Below are 27022 nucleotides of genomic sequence, written 5' to 3'. Positions count from 1 at the left end.
GGCTCTGGGCTGATGGCTCAGGGCCTGGAGCCTGTTTCCGATTCTGTGTCTCCCTCTCTCTGCCCCTCCCCCGTTCATGCTCTGTCTCTCTCTGTCCCAAAAATGAATAAACGTTGAAAAAAAATTAAAAAAAAAAAAATCCTGAGGCTCAACCAGGTTTGCTTCTATTCTCTTGGCTGGCCTCCTTCATTCTAGGCTGCCCCTTTTCAATCTACCCATACACAGCAGCTAAAGTGCTATTCCAAAACAACCACACTATTAACCTCACTCCTTTTCAACCACCTGCCATCGCTCCTCTTTGTCTAACAGACCACCTCTCACCCAATGGACTCTGCTTCCCCAGCTCCCCAACACGGGTCTCCCCCAGCACCTGACCTTTCATCAAGCTTCACGACACACACTCCCTTCTAAGAAGCCCTCCATTCCCACTTGCTGTGCAAATACAACATCTATTCCCACGTGTGTATGCTGGGTGCCCTTCCTACAGACTGTCTGCTCTTCTCTTTATTTAACTCTGAACTACTCTCGAAGTCTCCCTTTCAAGTTCCACCTCCTCCACGAAGCTTCTCAAGCAACAAGAGGAGAGGAAAGAGAATTTCAGAACGTTGGTGGTGTTATTTGTATCTGGCCTGTGGCCAGTTCGCGACTTGGCAGTGCCTGGATTCAACTGGGTTCTGGTTGCCAAACTCGGGCAAATCTCTTACCTTCTCTTGACTAGTTCACACTCCTATAAAATGGAGTCATGGGGGTGGGGGTGCCTGGGTGGCTCAGTTAAGCGTCCGTTCTTTATTTTTTAATGTTTATTCATTTTTTTGAGGGGGTGGCGGCAGAGAGAGAGGGAGACACAGAATCTGAAGCAGGTTCCAGGCTCCGAGCTGTCAGCACAGAGCCCGACGCGGGGCTCGAACCCTTGAGCTGTGAGATCATGACCTGAGCTGAAGTCCGACACTTAACTGACTGAGCCACCCAGGCGCCCCTAGCTTCAGACTCTTGATTTTGGCTCAGGGTGTGACCCTAGGTCATGGGGGGTCATGATTTCACAATTGTGGGACCGAGCCCCACATCGGGCTCTGTACTGACAGTGTGGAGCCTGCTTGGGATTCTCTCTCTGCTCCCCCCCTCTCTCTCTGCCCTTCCCCTGTTTGTGTGCTGTCTCTTTCTCTCAAAATAAATTTTTAAAAGATTAAAAAAGATTTAAAAAATGGAGTCATAGGGGCTCTAACTGCATGAGTTTACACATTTATTATCGTCTTCGTGATCATTCTATCCTCCCACCCAAAATCTTTCTGACCCTTTAGTCAGCACCTCTTGGCTGCACGCTACATTCTCTTGTTCACTATTCTCGCTGTTTCTACCCCCACCAGGACTATTTCTGCATTTTTCTCAATACTGAACACAATAAACATTTACTGAATATGAGAGGAAATTGCTTATTTCTCTCACAGGATAGGTATAAGGGGGTTTGTTTGCAAGGAAATACAACAGGCACATTCTAAATGCCTCAAGGATAACCACTAAGGGGGCAATGTTTCTCTCTCTTCTATTATATTCCACAGCATCCAAGGAGACAGAGGACAATCAAGAAAGGCAGGATGACAATCTTCTTTAAAAACATCAAAGAACAGACCACAGCAGAGTCCTTTATCCTCATTTCCCATTAAACCAGGAGATGCATAGTAAGGGCAGGTGGGAGGGGTCTTGTGAGAAATGGAACCAGGTTTCCAATGCAGTGGGGGTGGGTGGGGTAGGCAAGGAAGTTGAATGGCTTTCTCACAATGATCTGACCCTGACAAACAGTTAACCATGATTCAGAATATCTACCACTTTAAGATCTGTAGAAAGTAAAGAAGGTTAAAAAAAAAAAAAAGATAAAGAAGAAATCAGAAGTGAAAATATGGAAAGAGCAGGACATAAAGGAACAGAGAAAACAAGAAGGGTACCTGGCTGGAAGAGGGGACCAGACAGAAATGAAGAACCAATTAATACATGCATGTATGCGCACATACTCGTATTTATATTTTGAGCTCCTCTGTCTTTCAGCCCAGCCTCTATATCTGCTCAAGGCACAGAAAAGTTCCAAAACAATCTTGGTGGGTTTATGTACAATGACGGGATTGGCTGTGTGGCTTGGCGTGACCCCCACCACCAAGAGGGGTTGTACCAGAAATCTGAAAGACCCCAATGAGGTTGTGTCCTGTACAAATATTAGGCTTATGAAAAAGAGCATTAAAAGCCAGACCAATACTACCTAGATAATTACTCTTTCAGCCAGCAATAAAAAGACCCAATGCAATCAGGAACCCTGATAGGGAAAACAGCAACCGTTCTTGTGAATATTGCAAAGAAGTTCCCAAACCCTGACCCCAAAGAGCTGAGGTCTTGGGGCTAGGGAGCCATGGACAGGAGTGATGGGAATGAGTGAGTCCCATCCCACAAGGACACCCGTATTCAGCGGGGCCAGGAGAAATGGCAGCTTCTCTGCGGCTTTCTGGGGCACACTTGCCCACGGGCGGGTCTCGGTGGAGGGGAAACCACCTTCCCGCGACTATGCTTTTGTGCCCCCTGAACTGTGACTGATGGTTCCTGGGAGAAATGCGATCTCCCTCTGTCCCCTGTTCCCAAGTTACCAAGGGGCACTGTTGGCAAGTTTTTAACATTCTCCCAAGATGCTGTGTGCATTTACCAGCATGGTGACTATGAGTGTTTGGGAGCCTATCATTTACCATACACTAAAACCTGACGTCGAATACCGCACGCAGGGTTCCTTCCGCATCCTGTTCCTTGCCCTTGTCAGTGTATCATAGAGATGGGTGCATATCGGTGCAATTCGATTTTTTTAAAATATTTATTTGTGAGTGAGAGAGAGAGAGAGAGCATGAGCAGAGGAGGGGCAGGAAGGGAGGGAGAGAGAGAATGAGAGAGAGCAAATCTCAAGCAGGCCCCACACTCAGCATGGCGCCTAATGTGGGGCTCGATCCCACAACCATGAAATCATGACCACAATCAAAGTCAAGAGTCGGATGCTTAACAACTGAGCCACCCAGGCACCCCAAGGCATTTCTATTCAATTCACCTACTGTTCCATCTGTGCCTGTCTCTTACTCTAATGTGAAGAATAAATTCTATATGCATCCAGATTAATATCTTGGATTTGCACGTCCCCTTGGCTGTAGTGCACTTCACTGTCTTAAATGTTCGTTTATATCTTTCCCTCCTTTCCATCCATCAGAATTCCATGCTTCCTTCCAGGGTCCAACTTACATCACCTTTTGCTCCTTGACACCTGATATGCAACTAAAGCCCTAAGTGACTGTCCTATCATTCTGACATTTCATACCATCTTAGGGTATTAGTAAAAAAACAGCCTCTGGGGCACCTGGATGGCTCAGTCAGTTAAGTGTCCAGCTTCAGCTCAGGTCATGATCTCGTGGTTCATGAGTTTGAGCCCCGCATCAGGCTCTGTGCTGACAGCTCAGAGCCTGGAGCCTGCTTCGGATTCTGTGTCTCCTTCTCTCTCTGCCCCTCCCTCCCTCCCTCTCTTTCGCTCTCAAAAATAAACAAACATTTAAAAAAATACAAAAAAAATTAAAAATACAAAAACAACCTCCAACATCTACAGCGTGCTCCTGTCTTAATTTTCCCTACTGGAATACAAGCCCCTTGAGGGCAAGGTTATCGGACGGACTTACCTCTGTCTGCCTCATGACCCCCACACCACTGCACTTGGCACAAAGCAAACAGAAAAAAAAATACTGTTTGTGAGATGGGAAATGTGTGCCTTGTAGGTGGTGTGGGTTGAACTGCCCACACCCTGTCCAGAAGATATGATGAAGTCTTTTTTTAATTTTTTTTAACGTTTTTTTTTTTTTTTTTTTGAGACAGAGAGAGACAGAGCATGAATGGGGGAGGGGCAGAGAGAGAGGGAGACACAGAATCTGAAGCAGGCTCCAGGCTCTGAGCCATCAGCCCAGAGCCCGATGCGGGGCTCGCACTCACGGACCGCGAGATTGTGACCTGAGCTGAAGTCGGATGCTTAACCGACTGAGCCACCCAGGCGCCCCTGATGAAGTCTTAACCACAGGAACCTCAGAACGTGCCCTCATCTAGAAATCAGGTTGTTGCGGGTATAGTTACAATGAAGTTGTACTGGAGTAGGTGGACCTTAGAGCAATATGACTGGTGTCCTTATAAGTAGGAAGAGACACAAAGGGAGAAGGACATGTGGTTACAGAGGCAGAGAATAGAAGGATGGGTCTACCAGCCAAGGATCACCAAGGACTACTGGTACCAGCAGAAGCTAAAAGAAAGCCCTGACACCATTCTCTGATGCCAACCAGATGTCCTACAATTCAATTCCACTCTGATACTAACTACCCAGGGTTGGCACACACTCCACAAGTTAAGGACACAGCACTTCCCAAGACGGCCCCTACCTCACATGCCAGCCACATGTTTTGAGTGTCCCCAAACCATCCATAATCCTGCCCAGCTGTCTACAAATTCAGGGCTTCCCATGACCCTGTCAGGTGTCAAGAAAGCACTATACTTAGGAGTAGAACTTTATGTGTGTGGATTAAGATTCAGCTCAGAACAACCACACAAAAGACACGCACAGGGCAAGGTCTGGGGTGGGCTGGGGAGAAACGTCCAGCTTCCACGAGCTCTCCTCATGGAATCCGGATGCCCTTCCAACACATTGGATGCCCTTCCAATATATTGCCCTTCCCCAACTAGGAAGCTCTATTGGGTTTCAACGCCCAGAGTTTTTACATGGGATTTCATTCTGTAGGCATGAAGCAGTAAGCCATGAGCAGCAGCACTGAACCCTGGCTCCCCTCGCCTCCCTGGAGGTTGGGCTGGCCTCAAGGGCCAACCCTTTAATCATGTGGTTGGTCTTTCTGGTGACTAGCTCCCATCCCAAAGCTGTGTAGGGAGTCACCTCATTAGGATAAGAAAGCATAACTATCACTCAAGAAATTCCAAGGATTTTTGGATCTTTGTGCCAAGAACTAAGGAACCAAGAGGAGATCTTCTTATTACACCACAGCAAGGAACAGATTCTCCCACAGAGCCTTCAGAGAGAGCGTGGCCCTGCCCACACCTTGGTTTTGTCCTCCTGGCCTCTGGAACAGTGAGAGAATCCTGTGGGGTTGTTTTAAGCCACTCGCTTCGTGCTAATGTGTTACAGAAGCTGCAGGAAACTAACACAGTGGGTGGAGAAAGGCTTTCCCCTCCGGGTAACACTCCACCTTAAAACAGGCTCTTCTTACCCCATTTCCAAGCTTCAGTTCTACCCGCCTGCTGCTGATCCCCAGCTCCATCACCCCCCAGACCTCTCTCCCAAGCTCCAGCCCCTCATCCCCGCTGCCTACTGACTCCCACGTGCCTTTCTCCCAGGCTCCTTCTCAGTGACTGGCATCCACATCCACTTTGCCCAAACCCAAACCTCAGCAGCTTTCTCTCCTGCTGCCCCCCCAAGTCCTACCAAGGTCCCCTGACTCAACGCCTTAAATATCTCTGGAAGCTCTGTAGCTCTTGCCTCGTCACGCCCACAGATCTGATCCAGACCCTCAATGTCTCAACTGGATTACCAGCTAGTCTCCTAATCAGCAGTATCATCTCCTAGCTGGTCTCTCGGCACCAGGCTTGCTCCCCTCCATTCAGTTCTCCACTCTGCACCCAGACCGGTCATTCTAAAACCCAAATCTGGGGCGCCTGGGTGGCGCAGTCGGTTAAGCGTCCGACTTCAGCCAGGTCACGATCTCGCGGTCCGTGAGTTCGAGCCCCGCGTCAGGCTCTGGGCTGATGGTTCAGAGCCTGGAGCCTGTTTCCGATTCTGTGTCTCCCTCTCTCTCTGCCCCTCCCCCGTTCATGCTCCGTCTCTCTCTGTCCCAAAAATAAATAAACGTTGAAAAAATAAAAAATAAATAAATAAATAAAACCCAAATCTGACCTTGCGACTCCTCTGTTCAAAGGAGTAACAGCAGTATCTTATACTTACTGAGGGTTCGCTCTGTCCCAGACACGATTTTAAGTACTAGATTGTATTAACTCATTTAAAACAATATCATAGGGGCACCTGCGTGGCTCAGTCGGTTAAGCACCCAACTTTGGCTCAGGTCATGATCTCGTAGTTTGTGGGTTCAAGCCCTGCGTTGGGCTCTGTGCTGACAGCTCAGAGCCTGGAGCCTGCTTTGGATTCTGTGTGTCCCTCTTTCTCTGTCCCTCCCCTGCTCACACACTTTCTCTCTCTCTCAAAACTAAATGAACATTAAAAAAAATAAAAATAAAAATAATCCAAATCTACTGAATCATGTCTTACAAGTAGGGTCACTAGAAAGTTTGCCCAGGTTTATACCTGCCGCTCTGACCCTATGAATTCTGTAATCACTCTCAGGATGTCCTTGTTTGGGCAAGACAGTCATCCTATTTATAAGCCTCATCCCTACTCCCAGGGACATTCCTAACACAGAGAGCTTACTTTTACTTCCTTCAAGGAGCCGCACTCTATATCCCTTGGTGTTGATCCACATCATTTCCACTTTCCTTATCCTAAAAGTGTCTCTCCGTTCAGGTGGCAGCTTGCGGGACTTCCTCCCAAACCCCACTCCAGCCAAATCCAGTTATGTTCTCATTGTTACCATCAACAACTCACTTATCATCCAAGCGAATTGTGATGGCTTATTTGCTCTCCTAGTCCCGCTCATGCTTCTAGCAGAAGATATGGCATATGTCAGGTACAGTGGGCACCAGACTCCCCTTTAGGAAGGAAGAACTTGTTCCCTAACACATCCAGATGACTACCCTCAGCTGTCTACCCCTTGGCATCGCTTTGGTTAAAGGTCTGTCTTCCAGGGAAGGCCCAATTCCAAGGTCTGATCAACACAGAGATGAGCTCAGTTTCTTCTCCCCAACTCAGGACGACTCTGAAGATACACCCAAGCTCCAGCAGGAAACATGGAACCAGCTGAGGCCTTTGCTGGGACATCACAGCTTAACTTCTCTCTCTGCCTAGTCCTCCTCCTTTTTTAAAATTTTCTTTATGTTTATTTTTGAGAGAGAGCACAAGGGGGGAGGAGCAGAGAGAGAGGGAGGCACAGAATCCGAAGCAGGCTCCAGGCTCTGAGCTGTCAACTCAGAGCCCGACATGGGGCTGGAACCCACAAACCACGAGATCATGACCTGAGCCACCCAGGAGCCCCATAGTTCTACTTCCTTTTAGTCCTTTCCATAGGTCCTGATGCTAAGAGCACTTCCTAATAAACATCTGCATGTTATTTTCGGGATCTGGTTCCCAAGGACCCAATCAGTGACAGGTGCTCAATAGACATCTGTTGGATGAATGGTTTCTTCACTAAGTTGTCACATCTTACACCTTCCTCCTGGCATGAATGACTATGCAGTGGCATAGGTATGGGGTCACAGGTAATTACGGGTCATAGGTCTGAGCCATATCTACTCTCTAGTCATAATGAGAGAATCATACTTTCGGATTGAAGGCAATATGCTAGGAACTAATCCTAAAGCCGTGTCATATTTTTGCCAGTGTAATAAAATCTTGGGAGATTGTCAAGGCAAGATTACAAGCCCACAGCTACCCACTGAGCATGGGAAACCTTGATTGTGTGGCAATTAAAAGAAAAAAAAATCCGTCATGACTTCCTGTTTGAGCCATGCCTATAGCCTCATTACCACCACCTTGATGAGGACTGGCCCCCTCTGTTTGTGAAGCACCGTGGACAACAACACAGGGCACAGAGGAGTCAGCCCCGCTCCCTGTAAATAAAAAACCAACAGCAGAAGCAACCAGAGATCAAAGCAGGGTAACAAGAGGGATAAAGGAGGACAAGCACGGCACCGTGGACCCACAAAGGAAGGAGGTCAACACCAGCAGGAGGCGGATCTCAACTGGGCTACAAGAGTGTGAACGAGACAGGGTTGCCTGGGTGGTTCAGTTGGTTGAGCATCTGACTTCGGCTCAGGTCATGATCTCATGGCTCATGGGTTCGAGCCCCACATTGGGCTCTGTGCTGACAGCTTAGAGACTGCAGCCTGTTCGGATTTTGTGTCTCCTTCTCTCTCTGCCCCTCCCCTTGTGCGCTGTCTTGTGCGCTGTCTCCCTCTCAAAAATAAATAGACATTAAAATAAATGAATGAGGGGCGCCTGGGTGGCTCAGTCGGTTGAGCGTCCGGCTTCAGCTCAGGTCATGATCTCACAGTTTGTGAGTTCGAGCCCTGCGTCGGGCTCTGTGCTGACAGCTCAGAGCCTGGAGCCTGCTTCGAATTCTGTGTCTCCCTCTCTCTCTGCTCCTCCCCTGCTCATGCTCTGTCTCTCTCTCTCCTTCCAAAATAAATAAAAGCACTAAAAAAAAAAAAATTTTTTTAAATAAATGAATGAAGGAGCGTCAAAGTGACAAACGGTTCTAGAGTCCATTCCATATTCCAGATACTGTGCTGGGGCATCTCCAGGCCACCAGACTAAAAGATTACAATAGACCTACGCAAAACAATACACCACGTTTTCTACATTGATATGAACCAGGGTTCTGGAATCCAAGAAAAACAGTTCTGATAAACAGAAAGGGGAGGAAAAGGCTGGATCAAAGGTGAAGATGTGGCCAAAGTAGGATTCAAACTTTACAGGCAAATGTTCCCCGTGACAGCATTCGACAGACTCTAATTTAAGGCACAGACGTTCCACGGGAGATGGTTTCCATAGTCAAAATGGTGGGTTGAGCGAGCGCCAGTGGGCACTTCTGTCTACCCAGAATGCTTTGCTCCTTCTCCCTTCTGAACAGAAGTCTGATTTTGTCCAGGTATTAGTCCCTCCCCGTGAAGGTCTCCAGACTTAGAACAAGCTTCCCCACCCCAACTCCAGAAAGGTTCTTAATGGCCCTAAGCCAGTCACCATAATCCTGCCTCCCCTGCCTGTGACTAGTTCAAAGACTCAGGCTGGAGAGGCGCCTGGGTGGCTCGGTTGGTTGGGTGTCAGACTTCAGCTCAGGTCATCATCTTACAGTTCGTGGGTTCGAGTCCTGCATCAGGCTCTGTGCTGACAGCTCAGAGCCTGGAGCCTGCCTTAGATACTGTGGCTCTCTCTCTCTCCCCCTCCCCGGCTCATGCTCTATCTCAAAAATAAACAAATATTAAAAAAATAAAAATAAAAAACAAACAACAAAGACTTGGGCTAGAGCCCAGTCATAATCCCTTCCCTCCGACATGGGTTAACGGTCAACAACAAAGCATGTTGTTTTAATGGTCAATGGCAAACATGTGAATGAATGGGCTCAGACTGGAGGAAAAGACTCTGATTCTATCACCGGAACCATGTGGGCTGTTCCTCTTAGCCCATGTGAGCTGCTCTAACAGAACACCATATAGACTGAGTGGCTTATAAACACCAGGAATGTATTTCTCGGTTCTGGAGGCTCAAGTCCAAGATCAAGGGGCCAGCTGATCCCATAAGGGTCCACTTTCTGGATCATCATGGTGCCTTTGTATTCTAACTCAGGGTGGAAGGGACAAAGGAGATTTCTGGGGCCCCTTTTATAGGGGCGCTAATCCCATTCATAAGGCTCCACCCTCATGACCTAATCACTTCCCAAAGGCCCCACCTCCCAATACCATCACCTCGAGGATCAGGAGTTCAAGGCAGGAGCTGTGGGGATTGTGGGAGAGGGGCAGGCGCGGACATTCAGACCATAGCACCTCCCCTGCCTCCTGTTTGGTTTATGAGCAAGGAAGCAAAGACCTTCAGTTGTATTCTGACCAGGAAAAAGGCCAATCCGAGGAAGACGCCGATGCAAAGCTGAAGGCACAGCAAAGGAAAATGGAAGGTAAGGCAGAAGGTCCCCTAACCACAAGGCATCTGGACTCTCCCGACCTCTGGACACCCTGTCACTTGAAATAAAGTTACCTTATTGTTTAAGCCACGCCGAGTGGACATCTGCTGCTAAAATTCAAAGCATTCTAAGTGATACAAACGGCCAATGGTTGTCCTTACTGCAGGACTTCTCAAAGCCTCAAGTACAAATGTGGACCGTACATTTGTGAGATGAATCTGCGGTGGTCTGTCACTTTTCCTACAGTCCTAGCATCCGCCCCCCCCCCAACCCCAGAACAAAACCTGATAAAGAAGGAAAAGGACATTCTTCTGTCCATGAATTTAAAAATATAGTCTGGCCAGTGCTGCAGGAAGTCGGAGAGAGGAGATCGAAGGCAAGAATACAAACAGGAGGCCACCGCAAGAGTCAAGGGCGGAGACACAGACTATAATTAAGACTTGGAAATGAAAAAGAAGACATGGGTAAATTTAATTCAGTGACAGATTCAGAGTAACTGACTGGAGATGCAGGGGCGGAAGACAGTTTCTCTGAACACCAGGGGTCGTGTTCTCTAGATCACGGTAACTTGGCAGATCTCTGGCACTCATGAAGACTACAGGACATTCACCATCTTGCCATGCTAAATGGCCATCACCCCTTCCTGGTCTTTTGAGAAAAAGCCTTTGATGTTCCCTTGGGGAACAGCCTCTGCCCACACTGCGGTCTTTGGATGTGAACTCCAGACAGCTTCCTACCCTCCCTCCCACTGCCTGGAAGGGATGGTCAGGTCACGTGATGCACACCAAACCAAGTGAACTCTGTTCTGTGATAGCATCACTGGAGGGATTCAATGACCAACCACAATTGGGAAGCAACCTTTTTGAAGGTGGCCTCTGAAGAGGCTGTCCTGTTGCCCTGCTCCAGGGACACTACCAGGTCACTCCGATTCTGTGAACCACGCCCATCCTTCCCAATCTCCTCTTCTGCTTAGATTGGCCGGACTCCACTTCTGGGGCTGCAGCCAGAGAACCCCAACCTGTCATGGGGAACCACCAGCTCCTCGGCCTCCCCGGTCATGCAGACCGAGTATCAAAATGTTCTGTGTCTTCAGAGTGAGCAACCCTGCAAGGCTACCGGCATATCGCTCCTAAGGGCAGACTATTTTATTCTATAAAATGAGATCTGACCTCATGTCCTTTCCAGAGCATAAAGATAAGAAGTTTCCCATGTTTGAAACCAAGGCTTGAGAGAATGTCAAACATATTTATTTAGACCTTCCAGGACCCTGAACTTAAAACATCGTTATGAGAAACTCCAGCTACATTTTACCTTTGCTCCCTTTTGAGTCCTGAGAGGGTTTTATATACATATACGTCTATATATACATCTATATCTATTTATTTTAAATACATTAATATATTTTATTATATAAATATAAACACATAAGTATATATTGAGTATATGAAGAGAATATTGAATAATATTTAACATTTATTATTTAACAGTAACATTTAAATATATTTAAAGGGGCCCCCGGGTGGCTCAGTCAGTTGAGCATCCGACTTCGGCTCAGGTCATGATCTCACAGTTCGTGAGTTCAAGCCCCACATTGGGCTCTCTGCCATCAGCACAGAGCCCGCTTCAGATCCTCTGTACCCCCTCTCTCTGCCCCTCCCATGCTTGCACTCTCTCTCTCTCAAAAAATAAACAAACATTAGAACACATGTTTAAAGAACTTGGAACTCTTAAACAGTACAAGCAGCAAGAACCCAAATCACTCATAATCCTGCCCAGAGATAAATACCACACGCTAAACCTTCCAGTCTTTCCCGATTTGCTTCCAGTCTTTTCTACGCAATTCTTTTCTAACCCTGTACAATCTCCTCTGTACGGACTTCTGTATCCTGTTTTCTTAAACATTTCTCTTGAGCCCTTCGATTCTTTTGAATGTTATGAAAACAGAGATTGTTAGAGTCATAGAGAGATGCCACAATGAATCAATCATTCCACTAACATTAGATGTGTTTTCCACCTTCTCCCCTACTGCACAGTCACTGGAGTACAGTTGTAAAGAACATCCGTGTCCCAGCCAGCGGGTCTGGGAGCAAATCTCGGCCGCCACCCTTCGCAACAGCGCACCTGCTCTGAGGCTCGGGTAGAAAATGAGGAAACTCTACAACATACGCCAGGGGTCGTGAGGATTCAGCCGGGCTGTCTGCAAAGCACCCTACGAGTGCGTGTCACGGGACACGCTCAGTAAAGAGCAGTCACGACAGTGACTCACGAGTGAGTATACACGTTAGGTCTGCAATCACAACAACATGCACCAGGAGTCGGAGCTAAAAGTTCTGTCTGCTTCTCCTATTCCTGTTTCTTAAGGTCTCTTTGCTTAATGTGTGATGCAGGAGTCTGTAAGGGCTTCTGCAGATATCCAAGATGCTTTCTTTCAACATCGTGCACAGAGCTAAAAAAATAAAATAAACTGGGGCGCCTGAGTGGCGCAGTCGGTTAAGCGTCCAACTTCAGCCAGGTCACGATCTCGCGGTCCGTGAGTTCGAGCCCCGCGTCGGGCTCTGGGCTGACGGCTCGGAGCCTGGAGCCTGTTTCCGATTCTGTGTCTCCCTCTCTCTCTGCCCCTCCCCCGTTCATGCTCTGTCTCTCTCTGTCCCAAAAATAAATAAACGTTGAAAAAAAAAAAATTTATAAAAAAAATAAAAAATAAAAAAAATAATAAAATAAACAAAATAAAACAAAATAATAAAATAAAATAAAAATGAAACAAAATAAAAAAATAAAACAAAACAAGATAAAATAAAATAATAAAATAAAGTAAAAATGAAATAAAATAAAAATAAAATAAAATAAAAATAAATAAAACATAAAATACAACAAAACAAGATAAAATAATAAAATAAAATGAAATAAAATAAAAAATAAAATAAAATAAAAATAAATATAATAAAAAAATAAATAAATAAAATGAAACACTCTCAAATGGCGCTCTCTTACCCTTTCTCTGAAACTGCAGTGAGGACGCACAGAGAAGAATTTTCTATTGGCAGACATTTCACTGTATGCTCTTTGTGGTTAAGGCTGCATGCACGATACCCATTACCTTAAATGAATGTGACATTTTTTAGTTTCATTGCACTCAAGAGCAGTTAATGAGCACTTGCAAACCCACCTAATCTGAAGTATCCACCGATGGGGAGAGCCGACCAGAGGAAGCATTTGCCTGTGCTTGACCTACTTAGGAACCCAGCTCCAGTCTGGCTCTGCCCTTTGTTTGGTCGGCCACTTCTAGCCTCCGTTCCCCACCTGTAAAACAGGGCTACAAAGAACACCCTCTTCATACAGACGTCGCAATGAGTCCATAAAAATAATGCCTATGAAGTACATAGCCTGGCTCTTGGCTACAGGGGACATAGCTGTGGCTTTTGTGGTTCTGCCCTTTCTGGGTCCATGAAGGATTAGCCTTTGCCTGCCCCACTTCAAGTGAGGTGCGGCCAGGTGATTTACTTCGGCCAATGAAGTGTGAGTAGAAGTGACGCATGTCACTTCCAGAAGAAACACGAGGAGCCATGTCATTTCCTGCCTCCGCCATCAGACAGGCAGGTGTGGAACAGAGCTATGGCAGCCTGGGTGCTTGGGAGGACTACACCCAGTGCCTACCAGCCACCGAGACTTGGAGGGCTTCTGTCACAGCAGCATAACCTAGAACACTCTAAGTCATATGGTAACTGTAAGTCCTGATGGTTTTACATGAATGAGGCCATGAGTATTACTGGTGTTTCAAGATCATTTCACCTGTGTGACTAAACAGAAAAACTGGGTTTGATTTGGGACCGTAAGACAAATGGTTATGAAGTTCAGGCTATAATTTTCAGGCACTCAGGACTATAAATAAGATCAAAACAAGGGCCTCCCATCAAAAAGACTTGCAGCACAGCAAGGGTTAGTGGTAATACCCACAATTTATTGAGTGCTTTTTATTCCTCAGGGGTTATGCTAAGGGTATTATATTTGTTATCTTATTTAACCCTGGCAACAATCCCATAAAGTCGGTGACATTCCAGTGTGGCAAGATGAGAGGGAATTTCCGTTCTCCTCATTAATCTTTTCCCCATTGTAGGAAGGACTTAAAAAATACACACACACACACACACACACACAGTCACACACACACACACACACACACACACACACACACACACACACACAAAACAAATCTTGGCATGAGAAATAGTAAGGGAAACATCATTACTGGGCATCAGTAAGGGAAAACTTTGTTACCCTAAAGATGCCCCCCTCTGATGGATCTGTTTCCTATAAAGGACTCTGACAATCTACAGCCACCCCCTCATGGTGGAGAGAAAGAATGACCTTCTCATGGGGGCACAATTGTGCAGGGGGGCAGGGCAGGCAGAGGGGACCGTGTGGAGCAGGGGAACAGGCAGGACTTCAAAGACGGGCAGTGGGAGAGAAGAGAGATTATACTTCTGGTTATGCAGCAGCGGTAGACGTCCCATCTCCTGTCATACCCCTGGGGGGACTTTGTGACAAGCTCTGCCCAATGAAATATGAGCATAGGTGCCATTTGTAAATGCCAGGCCCAGGCATTTAAGAGCAAGGATGGCATTTCTGTGCTCTCTCTTCACCTTCAGCAGTGACTGAAAGCCACATGTTGAGATGAAGGAGGGAGGGTAGCGGGGGAGGGGAGATGGGGGTCGGGGGAAGGGGGAAGGAATCAGACCGCATCCCTGAATCACACATGATGGAAAGCTGTCCTTGGAAGTCCCCAGACCCCCTTCACGTTTCACGTGAGCTTAAAATAACCTTTCGCTATATTTAGCCACTGAGGTGCCAGAAGTCACACGTGACCATAGCAGAGCCTGACCTACTGGAATATAACACGGAGGACTAGAGACTAGTCAAAGAACACAATCAGCCCAAGGAAATCAAGAAGGAAAAAAATACTTAAAAAAGCAAAATTTATTACAAGCAGAAAAAAGAAAACACCAATCAAGAGCTAAAGAGAAAGAAATTTTTTTATTTAAAAAAAATTTTTTTTTAATTTTTAATGTTTTTATTTTTGAGACAGAGAGCGACAGAGCATGAGCAGGAGAGGGGCAGAGAGAGAGGGAGGCACAGAATCCGAAGCAGGCTCCAGGCTCTGAGCTGTCAGCAAGAGTCTGATGTGGGGCTCGAACTCACGGATGGTGAGATCGTGACCTGCGCCGAGGTTGGACGCTTAAGCGACTGAGCCACCCAGGCACCCCCAAAAACATTTTTTTGTACATTTATTTATTTTTGAGAGACAGAGAGAGACAAAGCACAAGTGGGGCAGGGGCAGAGAGAGAGAAGACACAGAATCCAAAGCAGGCTCCAGGCTCTGAGCTGTCAGCACAGAGCCCGACACAGGGCTTGAACTCACAAACCGTGAGATCAGGACATGAGCCTAGGTTGGACACTTAACCGACTGAGCCACCCAGGCGCCCCGAGGAAGAAATTTTTTTAAGAAAAGAATAGATTAAACCTAAGAGGTGATTCTACAGGATGTGGAGGAAAGCAAACCCTCTGGCAAAGCTAGTTAGGTGAAAAAAAGAGAAAGAAATGCAAATTAGGATGATAAAGGAGACACAATTCTATACTCAGAAAAGATCCTATTAAATTTTAAAATCACAGTGAAATGAATGCCTTCCTATAAACTACGTTACTAAAAATGACCCAGGAAAAGACAGAAAACATCAATAGTCCAACGAAGAAATTGGGAAAACTGTCAAAGAACTATCTCCAAAAAATGTCCTGGAAAAGTTGTTTCCAACCTTCAAAGAACATGTAATTCCTTAACCTCACCACTGCACAGAAAAAGAATGCAGTGGGCAATTCATTGTACAATGTTATCAAAATTTGGCAGGGTTAGCCAAAGAAAAAAAACTCGATGCTCTCATTTATGAATAGTGAATGCCAAAATCCTAAAACGACAAATTAAATAAATTAAATCTACCAGTAAATTAAATGTAGTATTTGTAAAAAAAAAAAAAACAAATTAAAGTCAAATAAGAGTGACTGCAGGGAGGCACAGAAAGGTCAATATTAGAAAACAGTAGGGGGTCAAATTCATAAAACACAAGGTCCTCACGGGTAGGTACCCTGTCACTGGTGTATTCCCAGTGAAAAGACTGAAAACAATGTCTGGGACATAGTAAGTGCTCAATAAATATTTATAGCATAAATTATCAAGTGAATACATTAGTTAAAAGGGAAAAGATATGATGATCTTTAAAGACCCTGAGAATATAATCAAATTTAACTTTGGCACCAAAGAAAAACCCAAAGTAACATCATAAAATTATGTAATAGGTAATGTGATTGAAAAACAAGATCTCTTGAACCAGCTGTCATGCCTTTCCAAGGAAGACAGTAAGGAGATGTGGAAGCCCACTTACTGCTCCAGTATCTTAACACTGTTCTAGAAGTCCTAGGCAATGCAATTACACAAAAAAAATAAAATAAATATGAATACTGGAGAAGAAGAGGCAAAATTATTATTTGCAGAAAATATGCATGTCTACCTAGAAAGTTCAATAGCCTCAATTTTTGTAAAAAGTGTTTACAAGTGGGGTGCCTGGGGGCACCTGGGTGGCTCAGTCGGTTAAGTGTCTGACTTGGGCTCAGGTCATGATCTCACGGTTTGTGGGTTCGAGCCCTGTATCAGGCTCTGTGCTGAGAAATCGGAGGCTGGAGCCTGCTTGGATTCTGTGTCTCCCTCTCTCTCTGACCCTCCCCCACTCACACGTGTGTGTGTGTGTGTGTGTGTGTGTGTGTGTGTGTGTGCGCGCGCGCGCGCGCGTAAATAAATAAATAAAATTTAAAAAGTGGGGCACCTGGGTGGCTCAGTTGGTTAAGCATCCGACTCTTGATTTGGGCTCATGTCATGATCTCATGGTTGGTGAGACCAAGCCCCACATCGGGCTCCGTGCTGTCAGCTTGCTCTCTCTCTCTCTCCCTCCCCCCCACTTGCTCACACCTTCTCTCAAGATACATAAACTTAAAAGTATTTAAAAATAATGAGATATGTTTATGACGGTGGTGGTTACAATAATTACAAAAAAAAAAAAATCAGTAACTTTTTTACACTCCACCAAAAAAAAAGGAAAAAAATAGACCTTAACAAAAGATTCCCGGCATTAAGTCAAGAGTAATGACAATGACAAATTACCTAAAAACAAAAGCAAAATTCTGCAGGACTTAAACGGACAAAACTATTTCATAGGATCATAAAGAGACTTGAACAGGTGTATCCTATTGCCAGACAGGAAGAATTCTCATCATACTCACTGGTGTAAAACTGTCAGTCTCCCCCATCTTAATAAAAAACGCTGAGAAAAAAAAAATAGACAAATTCAGGGAAATATAAGCAATTCTATTTTATAAGGAAGTAATTGGTAGATTAGCACAAGACAGGCAAAGCTGTTGAGGTGTTTTTCTTTTTTTTTTTAATGTTTATATATTTTTGAGAGACAGAGACAGAGCACAAGCGGGGGAGGGGCAGAGAGAGAGGGAGACACCGAATCTGAAGCCGGCTCCAGGCTCTGAGCTGTCAGCACAGACCTGACACGGGGCTTGAACTCACGGAACCATGGGATCGTGACCTAAGTCGGATGCTTAAGCGACTGAGCCACCCAGGTGCCCCAAAGCTGTTGATTTCTAAATGCCAAGCCGAGGAGTTGCCCTGGATGAAGCTGAGATTTGGGAACCAGACCAACTCCATAGCTCCTCCCACCCAAAGCATGGGACAGCCAACCCACAGCTGCTTCCCTGGGCAGGTGAGGCTATCTGTCATTCCTGCCAACTGACAGGTAAAGAGAAAAAATTAGAAAGCCTAGAAATAGATCCAAGTAGATGAAATTTTTTAGTACATGATGACATTTCAATACAGTGGGATTGAATTACATTATTCATTTTGATAGTAGGGTAACTACTTACTTAAAAAAAAAAAAAACTAAATGTGACACCTAAGTCATGTCATGCACCAAAATTAATGACTGATGAATTTAAAATCTGATGGTAGGGGCCCCTGGGTGACTCAGTAGGTTAAGCGTCCGACTTCGGCTCGGGTCATGATCTCGCAGTCTGTGAGTTCAAACCCTGCGTCGGGCTCTGTGCTGACATCTCGGAGCCCGGAGACTGCTTCAGATTCGGTGTCTCCCTCTTTCTCTGCCCCTCCCCTGCTTGCACTCTGTCTCTCTCTCAAAAATAAATAAACATTGAAAAAAATTTTTTAAATAATAAAATAAAATCTGATGGTAAAATTAAATTATGTAAATGGTAATGAAAATGTAGAAATATTTGTCATCTCAGGCTGGGAAAAACATCCCTCAGCATAATATTTAAGCACAAACCGTAAATTGATAGACTTAAGATCACAAAATACTACAAAAGACATCAAACAAAATACAAAAGGCCAAAAAAACTATAGGGGTATACGTGTGGCATATGACAAAGCACATACATGCTTAATATGTTAAAAATTACCTAAAAAATTAAAAAAAAAACAGTTATGACGTGACTTAAGAAAAATGGGGCAAAGACCTATGCAGGCAATTCAGAAAAGGTGAGAAATATCGAGTCAACTTAAACAAATGCTCTATCTCACTGAAGTTAAAAGAGAAGCAAAGAGAGGTTTTTCACTCACACATCAACAAAGTTGTGATATTACTTGCTGATAGGGCTAGGGAGAAGAAATTGGCAATTCTACCGAGAATGTACATATAATACGCATGTATGTTTTTACATATAAAATATATACTTATGTGGTCTTAAAAACTCACATACTCTTTCACCCAGAAATTTCCCTTCGAAGACTTCATCCTAGGAAAGTGAACCAGTGAAAAGTATTTGCTATGTGATTAGCAAAAGGAAATTGGTTGACCATAATGGAATATTACATACCCTTGAAAAATTATACTGTACTTTGTTGACACAAGATGATATTCAAGATGTAATACACGGGGGGGCGGGGAGAAGCAGGTTGCAAAACAGTGTATACACCATATGATCTCTATCTCTTTTTTCTTTTTTTTTTTTTTTCAACGTTTATTTATTTTTGGGACAGAGAGAGACAGAGCATGAACAGGGGAGGGGCAGAGAGAGAGGGAGACACAGAATCGGAAACAGGCTCCAGGCTCTGAGCCATCAGCCCAGAGCCTGACATGGGGCTCGAACTCACGGACTGCGAGATCGTGACCTGGCTGAAGTCGGACGCTTAACCGACTGCGCCACCCAGGCGCCCCTCTATCTCTTTTTTAAGAACATATATTTGCCTGTTAAAAACTTAGAAAATTATATCCAAAATATTAAATGTAGTCCCCAGGTAGTGAGATTACTGACCACTGTTTTGTTTTACGTTTTGCCCATCTATAAGTTTATAACTTTCCTACCATAAACAAATAGCATTTATATAACCAAAAAGAAAGCTAAAAAAAGTAAATTGAATTCTGTGGGAAAATAAACATTTACTCTAAAAATAAACTCTAAAGTTGGAAACCGAAAGCAAAAACATCTGCTTTCCGGACAGAAAGGATAGTTTTAAATTGCTAGATGGCCACACGCTTCCCAGAGCCAGTGGGGTTCCGGGTACCAGCTTACTCCGATGCCCAGCGCCCCACAGGAGAGCTCCTTTCTCTCCTGGCTACACCTGACACTGGGCGCAAGCACGATTTCATTACTGGCTGTCGTTATCAATATAGCCTTTGAAATGAACTGTTCTGGGTTATCAATGAGAGGGATTGCCTACTAATCCCCTCCAAAAAGAACAACCATAAATTACTGCTTTATTCACAGGGCTACTGACCCACTTTTTCTAGAGGGGAAAAAAAAAAAGTGGTCCCTATCACCCATCATGAAAACCACTAATGAATATTGATATATTTCTTCGGCGGAGGTAAAGCGGGAAGGAAAGTCATTAATTGCCGGTGAACAGTCCCTCACAATGACTTGCAGGTCTGGGATAACAGCATCCTCCAGGAAACCCAGGCAGCCTCACACAGACTGCCGAGAACAGCCCGGCAGAAGGCTGAGAGGCAGCTGATCTGCACAGTAAGGAGCTCAGAAGACACGGGCAGAGAATATTCCTTCCAGATTTGCTAGCGTGCTCTGCAAGCGGGGAGTACGTTCTGTTATCTCGCATATGCACACCAGAGCAGGTGGCAAGGCATGGGCTTCCACGGAACTCCGACGGACAACTTCGCTCTGAGACCGAATCAATGCACACGGTGCTCCTTGCAGGGACAGGTTTGGGTCTGCCCGACCCTGCTGGGTTAGCAGGAAGACGCCGCAGGGCCTGCGTCCATCTACCGGGTCCAACTCACAGGAAATCATAGGTGGGGAACGGAGCGGTCTGATGACTAATTTAGAATGGCTTCTGACTTTCTCCCTGATGTCCTATTGATCGGGTCACGGCTCTCAGGAGGCCTGCTGATGGGCAAGGCCGAGTCTCAAAGAGAAACCTTCAAGGAAAAGATCCCACAGCTTGGCTGTTTTTGACCTAGAGGCTCTCTCTGCATCCTCAGCATCTATCTGGGTACCAGTGGCTGCTGCAGTCATATTCTGAGAGCTGCACAGCGGCAAAGGGACTCAGCCAAGCCGTGCACCACAAACCAAGTCCACTCGGGGCTGCGTGCCGAGCAGTCTAGAAACGGAAAAGCGGGGCTCTGTAGACAAAGCTGTGTCTTCCCCTCCCAGCTCGTAGCCTCCCAAACCGAATAATCCAACCCGACAGCCCTGAACTTCCAAGCCTCCCTCCCAACACTTCCTAGCCCCTAGCCTACTCCCAGTCACCGTGAACGTCACCCGTCAACGCACCATGCACAGGAGCACAGCGCCCATTCGTTGCCACCACTGGACAATGGCTGTCAAAATCTAAGAAGCCCTTCATGCTTCTTAGGACAATGAACCTCATCAACCATTTGCTCAGCGCTGGATGTGAGCCAGCCTCCCTTCGCCCTTCTCACAGTTCTGAGCTGGGTGCCACTGGGACGGACCCTCACGGTGCAGACCGGAGGCGGAAGAGGTGGGGGGAAATTTCCTCCTCCCCAGATCAAGGTGCTGGTTTTACTCCCATCGTCTCTCGCTGCGGGTACGTCTCTAAATTCCCGCTCACGGCTTTATTCCTCCTGACACACCAAACCAGCACCACCTCCTGGAGGTGGTGGACACATTCCTCCAAACCAGCACCACCTCCAAGAAAAACGCTCGATGCCGTTCAGGGTGCCTCTCATCCCAGCAGCCAACAGATGATCTCGAAGGTACAAACTGGCGTATAAATCAGGCAAGAACGAATTCCCCCCTTAAACCTCGTTCTGTCTTTCCAAAGCCCAGCAGCGATGCTGTACCCAGTCTTCAAGGCACCCACTCCATCACAACATGAAAGAGGCACCGTGCCAGGAGTCACTCGGGCCTTGGAACTACTTTGCGTGACTTCCCCAGCCACGACACCTGGACCTTTTGCTCGCTCATTGATCCGGTTCTCAAAGAATTTTGGAGAACCTACTACCTGCTAGGCATTAGGGTCCCTGCCCACAACGAACTTGAAGTCTAGAGGGAAAAATAAACGAGCAAAGATAAAAACTGCAAAACGATGTCACCGCAGCATGCCTTTAGAATACAGATTCCAAGGGGTGCCTGGGTGGCTCTGTCGGTTAAGCAACCAACTTGGGCTCATGTCGTGATCTGACAGTTCTTGAGTTTGAGCCCCGCGTTGGGCTCTGTGCTGACGGCTCGGAGCCTGGAGCCTGCTTCCGATTCTCTCTCTCTGCCCCTCCCTTCTTGTGTGCTCTCTCTCTCTCGAAAATAAAACATTTAAAAAAAAAAATACAGATTCCAAGAGGACAAAGATTTTGTTTACTCCACACTCTAAGGTTTCCTGAACCACAGCAGGGCCCGGCACTTAGCAGACACTTAATACATATTTACTGAGGGAAGAAAGAAATGAGTGAATGTATGAGCGCATGCCGTAGTGCAGGTAACCCAGTAATGGCCGCAGCATTTGCCCAAAGATGCTTATAGCTACACTTCACCTGGCATGTCCTAGTGCTGAGCGCAGTGTCAGGAACACAGGGGTCCAGGCTTGCGGGGCCAGGGAAGGCTTCCCAAAGGACAGAGGAGGGAAAGGAAGGCACCGAAAGGAGAAAATTCAAAGCAGAAAGAACCCACGCAGAAACGAAACAAGCAGCTGCGGGAAGAGACGACTCTCTTCCCGGTTAAATGCGATCGGTGAATTTTATAAATTCTTCACAGTTGCTGATGCCCTCTGCACTCAGGCGTGAGCACTTCGAGAGAAAATACTAGTAACTCCACAGAGGACGTTTAAGTACGGCAACTCCTAAGTCGCGAAGGAGACTCATCCAGTCCCTAACTCTTCTGTGTTCAGAAGATCTCCAGAACCCGTAATTTTACGGAAGGCGAGGGGGTAAAGAGCTGCGAGGAGGAATAACCCTCAAACTTGTTGCTGGTCTTCCCACAGACACAGGAAAGCCGTCTCCTCCCACACACGCAAGGACGAGAAGCCAGCGTCTCACCTGAGCAACTGCATAAATCGGTCCACCAGTTCCAAACATTCAATCCTGTGGCTTCTACAGACTCCAGAAATTAAGAAGCGGTGTTAGGATCCCGCACCTCACTGCTTTCTCAATAAGACAAAGTAAATGCTGCCTCTTCGATTTATCGGGGTGGACCCTACGGTACACGGTTTTCATCTTGTCAATACAGTGAACGAAGATCGGGTTCAACAGAACAAGCATGGGAAGACAGAGAGGAATCAAGTCGGTAAGGGCCGATAGGCCCCTGGAAAGATCTGCGATGCTAATGCAATGAGATGCCACTGGAAACTCTTTTAATTTTTTTTTTTTTTGACGTTTATTTTATTTTTGAGACAGAGAGAGACAGAGCATGAGCGGGGGAGGGGCAGAGAGAGAGGGAGACACAGAATCGGAAACAGGCTCCAGGCTCTGAGCCATCAGCCCAGAGCCTGACGCGGGGCGCGAACTCACGGACCGTGAGATCATGACCTGAGCTGAAGTCGGACGCTCAACCGACTGAGCCACCCAGGCGCCCCTGCCACTGGAAACTCTTAAACAGTCAAGCGTCACGAACTGACTTTGGCTTTCAAAAGTTCACTCTAAATGTCACCAAAAGGGGGGCGCCTGGGTGGCTCAGTCGGTTAAGCATCCCACTCTTGAGCTCCGCTCAGGTCATGATCTCAACATCTGAGGGAGAGCCTTTCGGGGCAGAGCCTGCCTGGTATTCTCTCTCCCCCTCTCTCACTGCTCCTTCCTCACTCTGCTCGCTCTCTCAAAATGAACTTAAAAATAAATAAAAATGAATGTCACCAAAAGGGATACCTATCAGTGAGACACAGTGGTGGACCGGCCTTCACTTTCCCTGGTGCGTAACATAGCGGGTGCCATCTGACAGACAGACAGCATTCATTCGCACACCGGGATCCACCAAAGTCCCAACAGACGGGTGGAAAGTACCTCTTGGTGACCAGCTGCTTGGACTTCCGAGAATGCGCTTTCTTTAAGTAAGATCACTCACCGGTTCTGAAACCCAACTCCCCGTGTTCCTTTGTCATTCCCTCTGTGGATGAGGGTTAAAAAAAAAAAAAAAAAAAAAGGTTTTATGCCTAAGGTTCACAAATCTTACCACTCTGAGACAAGTCCTGCAAAGAGTCAGAAGAGATGGTTGGTTTCCAGGGCGCCAGGGAGGAAGCCTAAGCACCTTGCTTACATTCCCATTCGAGCCCTGAGCTGAAACCCCAACACCAAGCGAGTCGAGCAATCCAAGTCTACGGCCAGGAGCCTCCTGATCGCTTAGGTGGTCTGTCGGGATGCCTGATGCCAGCCCCAGAGGGAGGCAGAAATCAAGATATCAAAGACAGGTCAGCTGGACTATCATTTGCTCAACGACCTATACGGGAAAACACGGTCTCAGTGTCCAACATATCAAAAGGCAGCCCACGTGAGGCTATATCTGTGGCGATACCATGCCAGAAATCTGGGCTAATCTGACTCTGCTATTCATAAATTCCCCCTCATGTTAAAGCACATGTGTTTGGGAAAGGGAAATGAATCCAAGGCAATTTTAGACATTGTTACTTGGAAACCATCTGGAGTCCCTGAAAGCGTAAGAAGCCACCGCATCCCCTGCCCTCAGATGCCCACCGTAATTGGGGCAGTATGCTCACCTGGGAGTTTAGGGTCCCCTCTTGCCCAGGGATACCCCCACCCCCATCCTACCAGATGCCAGTTCAGGCTCCACTTCCCACCCAAGAAAGGTATTTGGTTTCCCGGTAAACCTAGTGGAGAGCCCTCGATGTGTTTGCACTTGAACTGCACCCAAGGCTGGGTTCTCTGCTTTCCACTTGGCTTTACGGCTGCACACCTGAATTCCTGTGCCACGGCGGCCAGGACGAGGTCCACGAAAACCCCCCTCAGCCTCACAACCCCCGTGTTCACAGCACGTCTAGCTTTGGAAGAGACCCACCAGAATCCTTATGTAACGGTTAGTAGATGTTGGCACCCTGCAGAGCGGCTCCTGGAGACACTAGCCCAGATGTAGCCCATTTCACCGCGATGACAGCAGGCTGGGTCCTGCAGCTTTCTCCGGCCTGGCTCTCCCCGACTGTAGGGCCTCTCGGTTCCCCTCCCCTACCTGGCTGTGATCCTCGGCTTATCTCATTTTCCAGAGGAGTTGGACCTCCCTTTCTGCAGCCTCCCTCCCTCCACTGAAATCGGTCTTAGGACCCAGCCCACAGCAGCGCCATTCCAGCAGCACCTTCCCTGCCCCCCTCTCCCCTCACCCCTCCGGAGCCCCGTCTCCAACACCTATCGCCTTAAGAAACCCGGCCAATAAAGAGATCCAGAATCTCGTACAGTCATAGTCCCAGAAAACAAACGCGGCAGGAGGGGCGGGCTCAAGCTCTGCCAAGCCGAAGACCAGGCCCCACACTTGCCCTGGACCCCCGAGAAGCCTGAACTCGGCGCAGGCGAGGGAATCTTCGGAGAAGCCACTGCGGGTCGGCTGCCTCCAGCACAATCAGAGCAAACACCTGTTTCCAGGAAGCCAGGCGGCCAGGGGCGAAGGAGGGAGTCCCGGGGAAAGGCAGGGAGGACGGGGTGAAGGGGCAGCTGGGGACGCAGGTAAAGGATGCGTCACACCTCGCGCTTGGCAACCGGAGCCGGGGCGCAGCGGGCAGAGCCCCCGAAGGGCTCCGGGGGCGGGGAAGTTCCGAGAGGAGGGGTCGCGCCCGCGAGCGGTCCCGCAGGGGCCGGAGCAGGGGGAAGGCGCGGCGGGGAGCGGAGGGAGCGAGGTCGCGAGGCCGGGCGGGCTCCATCACCTGCGCGCCCCGGCGGCTGCAGCCTCGCGGGCGCGCACCGGGGGAACCTACCTGCCCACCGTCTGGTTGGCCAGCTGGCGCATGCGATTGAACTGCTTCTTCATCGTGGCCCCGCTGCCGCGCTGGCCGGGGAGCTGGGGCGAGGACGGAGCAGCCCGGAGCCCGCCGCAGGTTACATGGCTCCCGCGCGGAGCCTCCCGGGCGACGGCGGCGGCACTGCGGAGCCTCCGGGAGCCGTCTGGCCCGCGCGCGGCTGACTCCCCAGGGCACCGCCGCCTACTCCTCCGCCCGCCGCGGCGCCCGCTGCCGCATCCTCCTCACGCGCGCCGCCGCGCCTGCATGCTGACGCCCGCGGCCGCCCTCGGCGCCCGCCAGGTCCGCCCGGCCGCCTGCCCCCCAGCCCCTCTCCGGCGCGGGGACCCGGGAGGCTCCGCAGGCTCCTGGCCGGCTGGCCGGGTGGTCCCCGCTGCGCCTGTGCGGCGGGCGCCGTGCATTCTGGGACTTGTAGTCCTGCCCCCGCTGCCCACCTTGCCGCGTGCAAAGTTTTGCAAGGACGGAGGCGCGGAGGTGGAGGCCGGTCACGTCGCCGGGCGGGGTCCGGGAGGGGCGGGGGGAGGGGATGGGGTTGAGCTGTGGCACTCCAGGAAGGGAAAGGTTTCGCGGCTTTAAAAATAGCAAAAGTGGAACCAGGACTCCAACAGCAGATAAGGAAAGCGAGCATCTGCCTTTCATTGTATTCTAAGTGAATGTGAGGCATTGCTGTTTTGAATTCACGGGAAGATTTAGGCCGTGGCTCATAATATTGCGTCAGGCCACCTGGTAGTTGTTGAGGTGCACAATTAAGCTTGGGACCCGGGGCTTGGCCCTGCAGGGCAGGCGTCACAGAAGTTTCATCCTTGATTTTCACCATACCCAGTAAGTAACCAGAAGCCCAGATAGAGGAAGGGTACAATCATCGCAGCATCGTGTCTACGCAAGCGGCTTGACTGGGACGACTTCCTTGCGTGGCTTACATCCCAGCCTCCTAGCTGTTCCCATTTCCCTTCCACCTCCAGGGGACCAAGGGGCAACAGCTGTGGCAGGCCTGGAGGGTGCTCCACAACAGTTCTCCATTAGGATCAGTTGACTCTTTGAAAAGGGATTGTGACTTTCTGCAGGCTCCTTGCTTCAGAACAGATAGGTGATTCCAAATAGGTTTTTCTCATCACCCGTCAAGTAAGAATAGTATTGTTGGCTGGTAGGGGCTTTGGATCAGACACGAGTTCGTATGTTAGAATTCCAAAACCCAATTATATAACCTTTGGAAAAAATTACATAACCTCTCTAAGCCGCCGTGTTCTCCTCTCTAATAGACCTAATTAATATTGCCCAGCAGATAAGCAAAGATAACTATCTGCTAAATTACCAATAAATAACATATAAATTTCTATGTCATACATTCGTTGCCTACAACTATGATTATACTTTGCACAATAGAGCAAAATGCTCTTCCGAAATAGAATGACGAATCTGATCAATGAGAGAACTTCTTTGAGATGGTATATTTTGCATATGTTGATTATAGATGCAAGATGGCCTAAATATGGTTCTAAGTGTCTTGCTGGGCAGCTGAACAAAAGATGGTTTGAGGCAAGTCTTGGCTGAATGAACATGAAATCTTTAATTAATTGTGAATTTAGCCTCCGCTTATTAGGTCAGGCAACTCCAGCCAATTAATAAGGGAAGGCATGATTTGCTCTTAACCAACTGTGCTCTGCTTATAAAGTCAATATAGTTTTTATAGAAACTGCAATTATTT

At 47.6% G+C, this 27022-nt stretch overlaps 1 protein-coding gene across 5 annotated transcripts in view; it reads right to left on the bottom strand.

Moving 5' to 3' along the window:
• Positions 1-25692, bottom strand: part of ARHGAP44 (Rho GTPase activating protein 44) — a 183037-nt gene extending 157345 nt beyond the window's left edge. For 2 of the 5 annotated variants that reach the window (XR_006714690.1, XM_045487418.1), the window contains exon 1: positions 25276-25692. Coding sequence is in view for 4 of the 5 variants with exons in the window: in XM_045487418.1 (XP_045343374.1) it covers positions 25276-25328 (53 nt within the window). In the remaining variant the exon portion in view is untranslated. The remainder of the gene's footprint in view (positions 1-25275) is intronic. The other 3 variants (XM_045487416.1, XM_045487417.1, XM_045487419.1) reach the window with 2 other exon arrangements.
• Between the last annotated feature and the right edge of the window lie 1330 nt (positions 25693-27022).

This window comes from Leopardus geoffroyi, chromosome E1 (assembly GCF_018350155.1).
Source record: "Leopardus geoffroyi isolate Oge1 chromosome E1, O.geoffroyi_Oge1_pat1.0, whole genome shotgun sequence".
In the NCBI taxonomy this organism is placed as follows: Eukaryota; Metazoa; Chordata; class Mammalia; order Carnivora; family Felidae; genus Leopardus; species Leopardus geoffroyi.
This window is presented reverse-complemented; position numbering and strand designations above follow the sequence as displayed.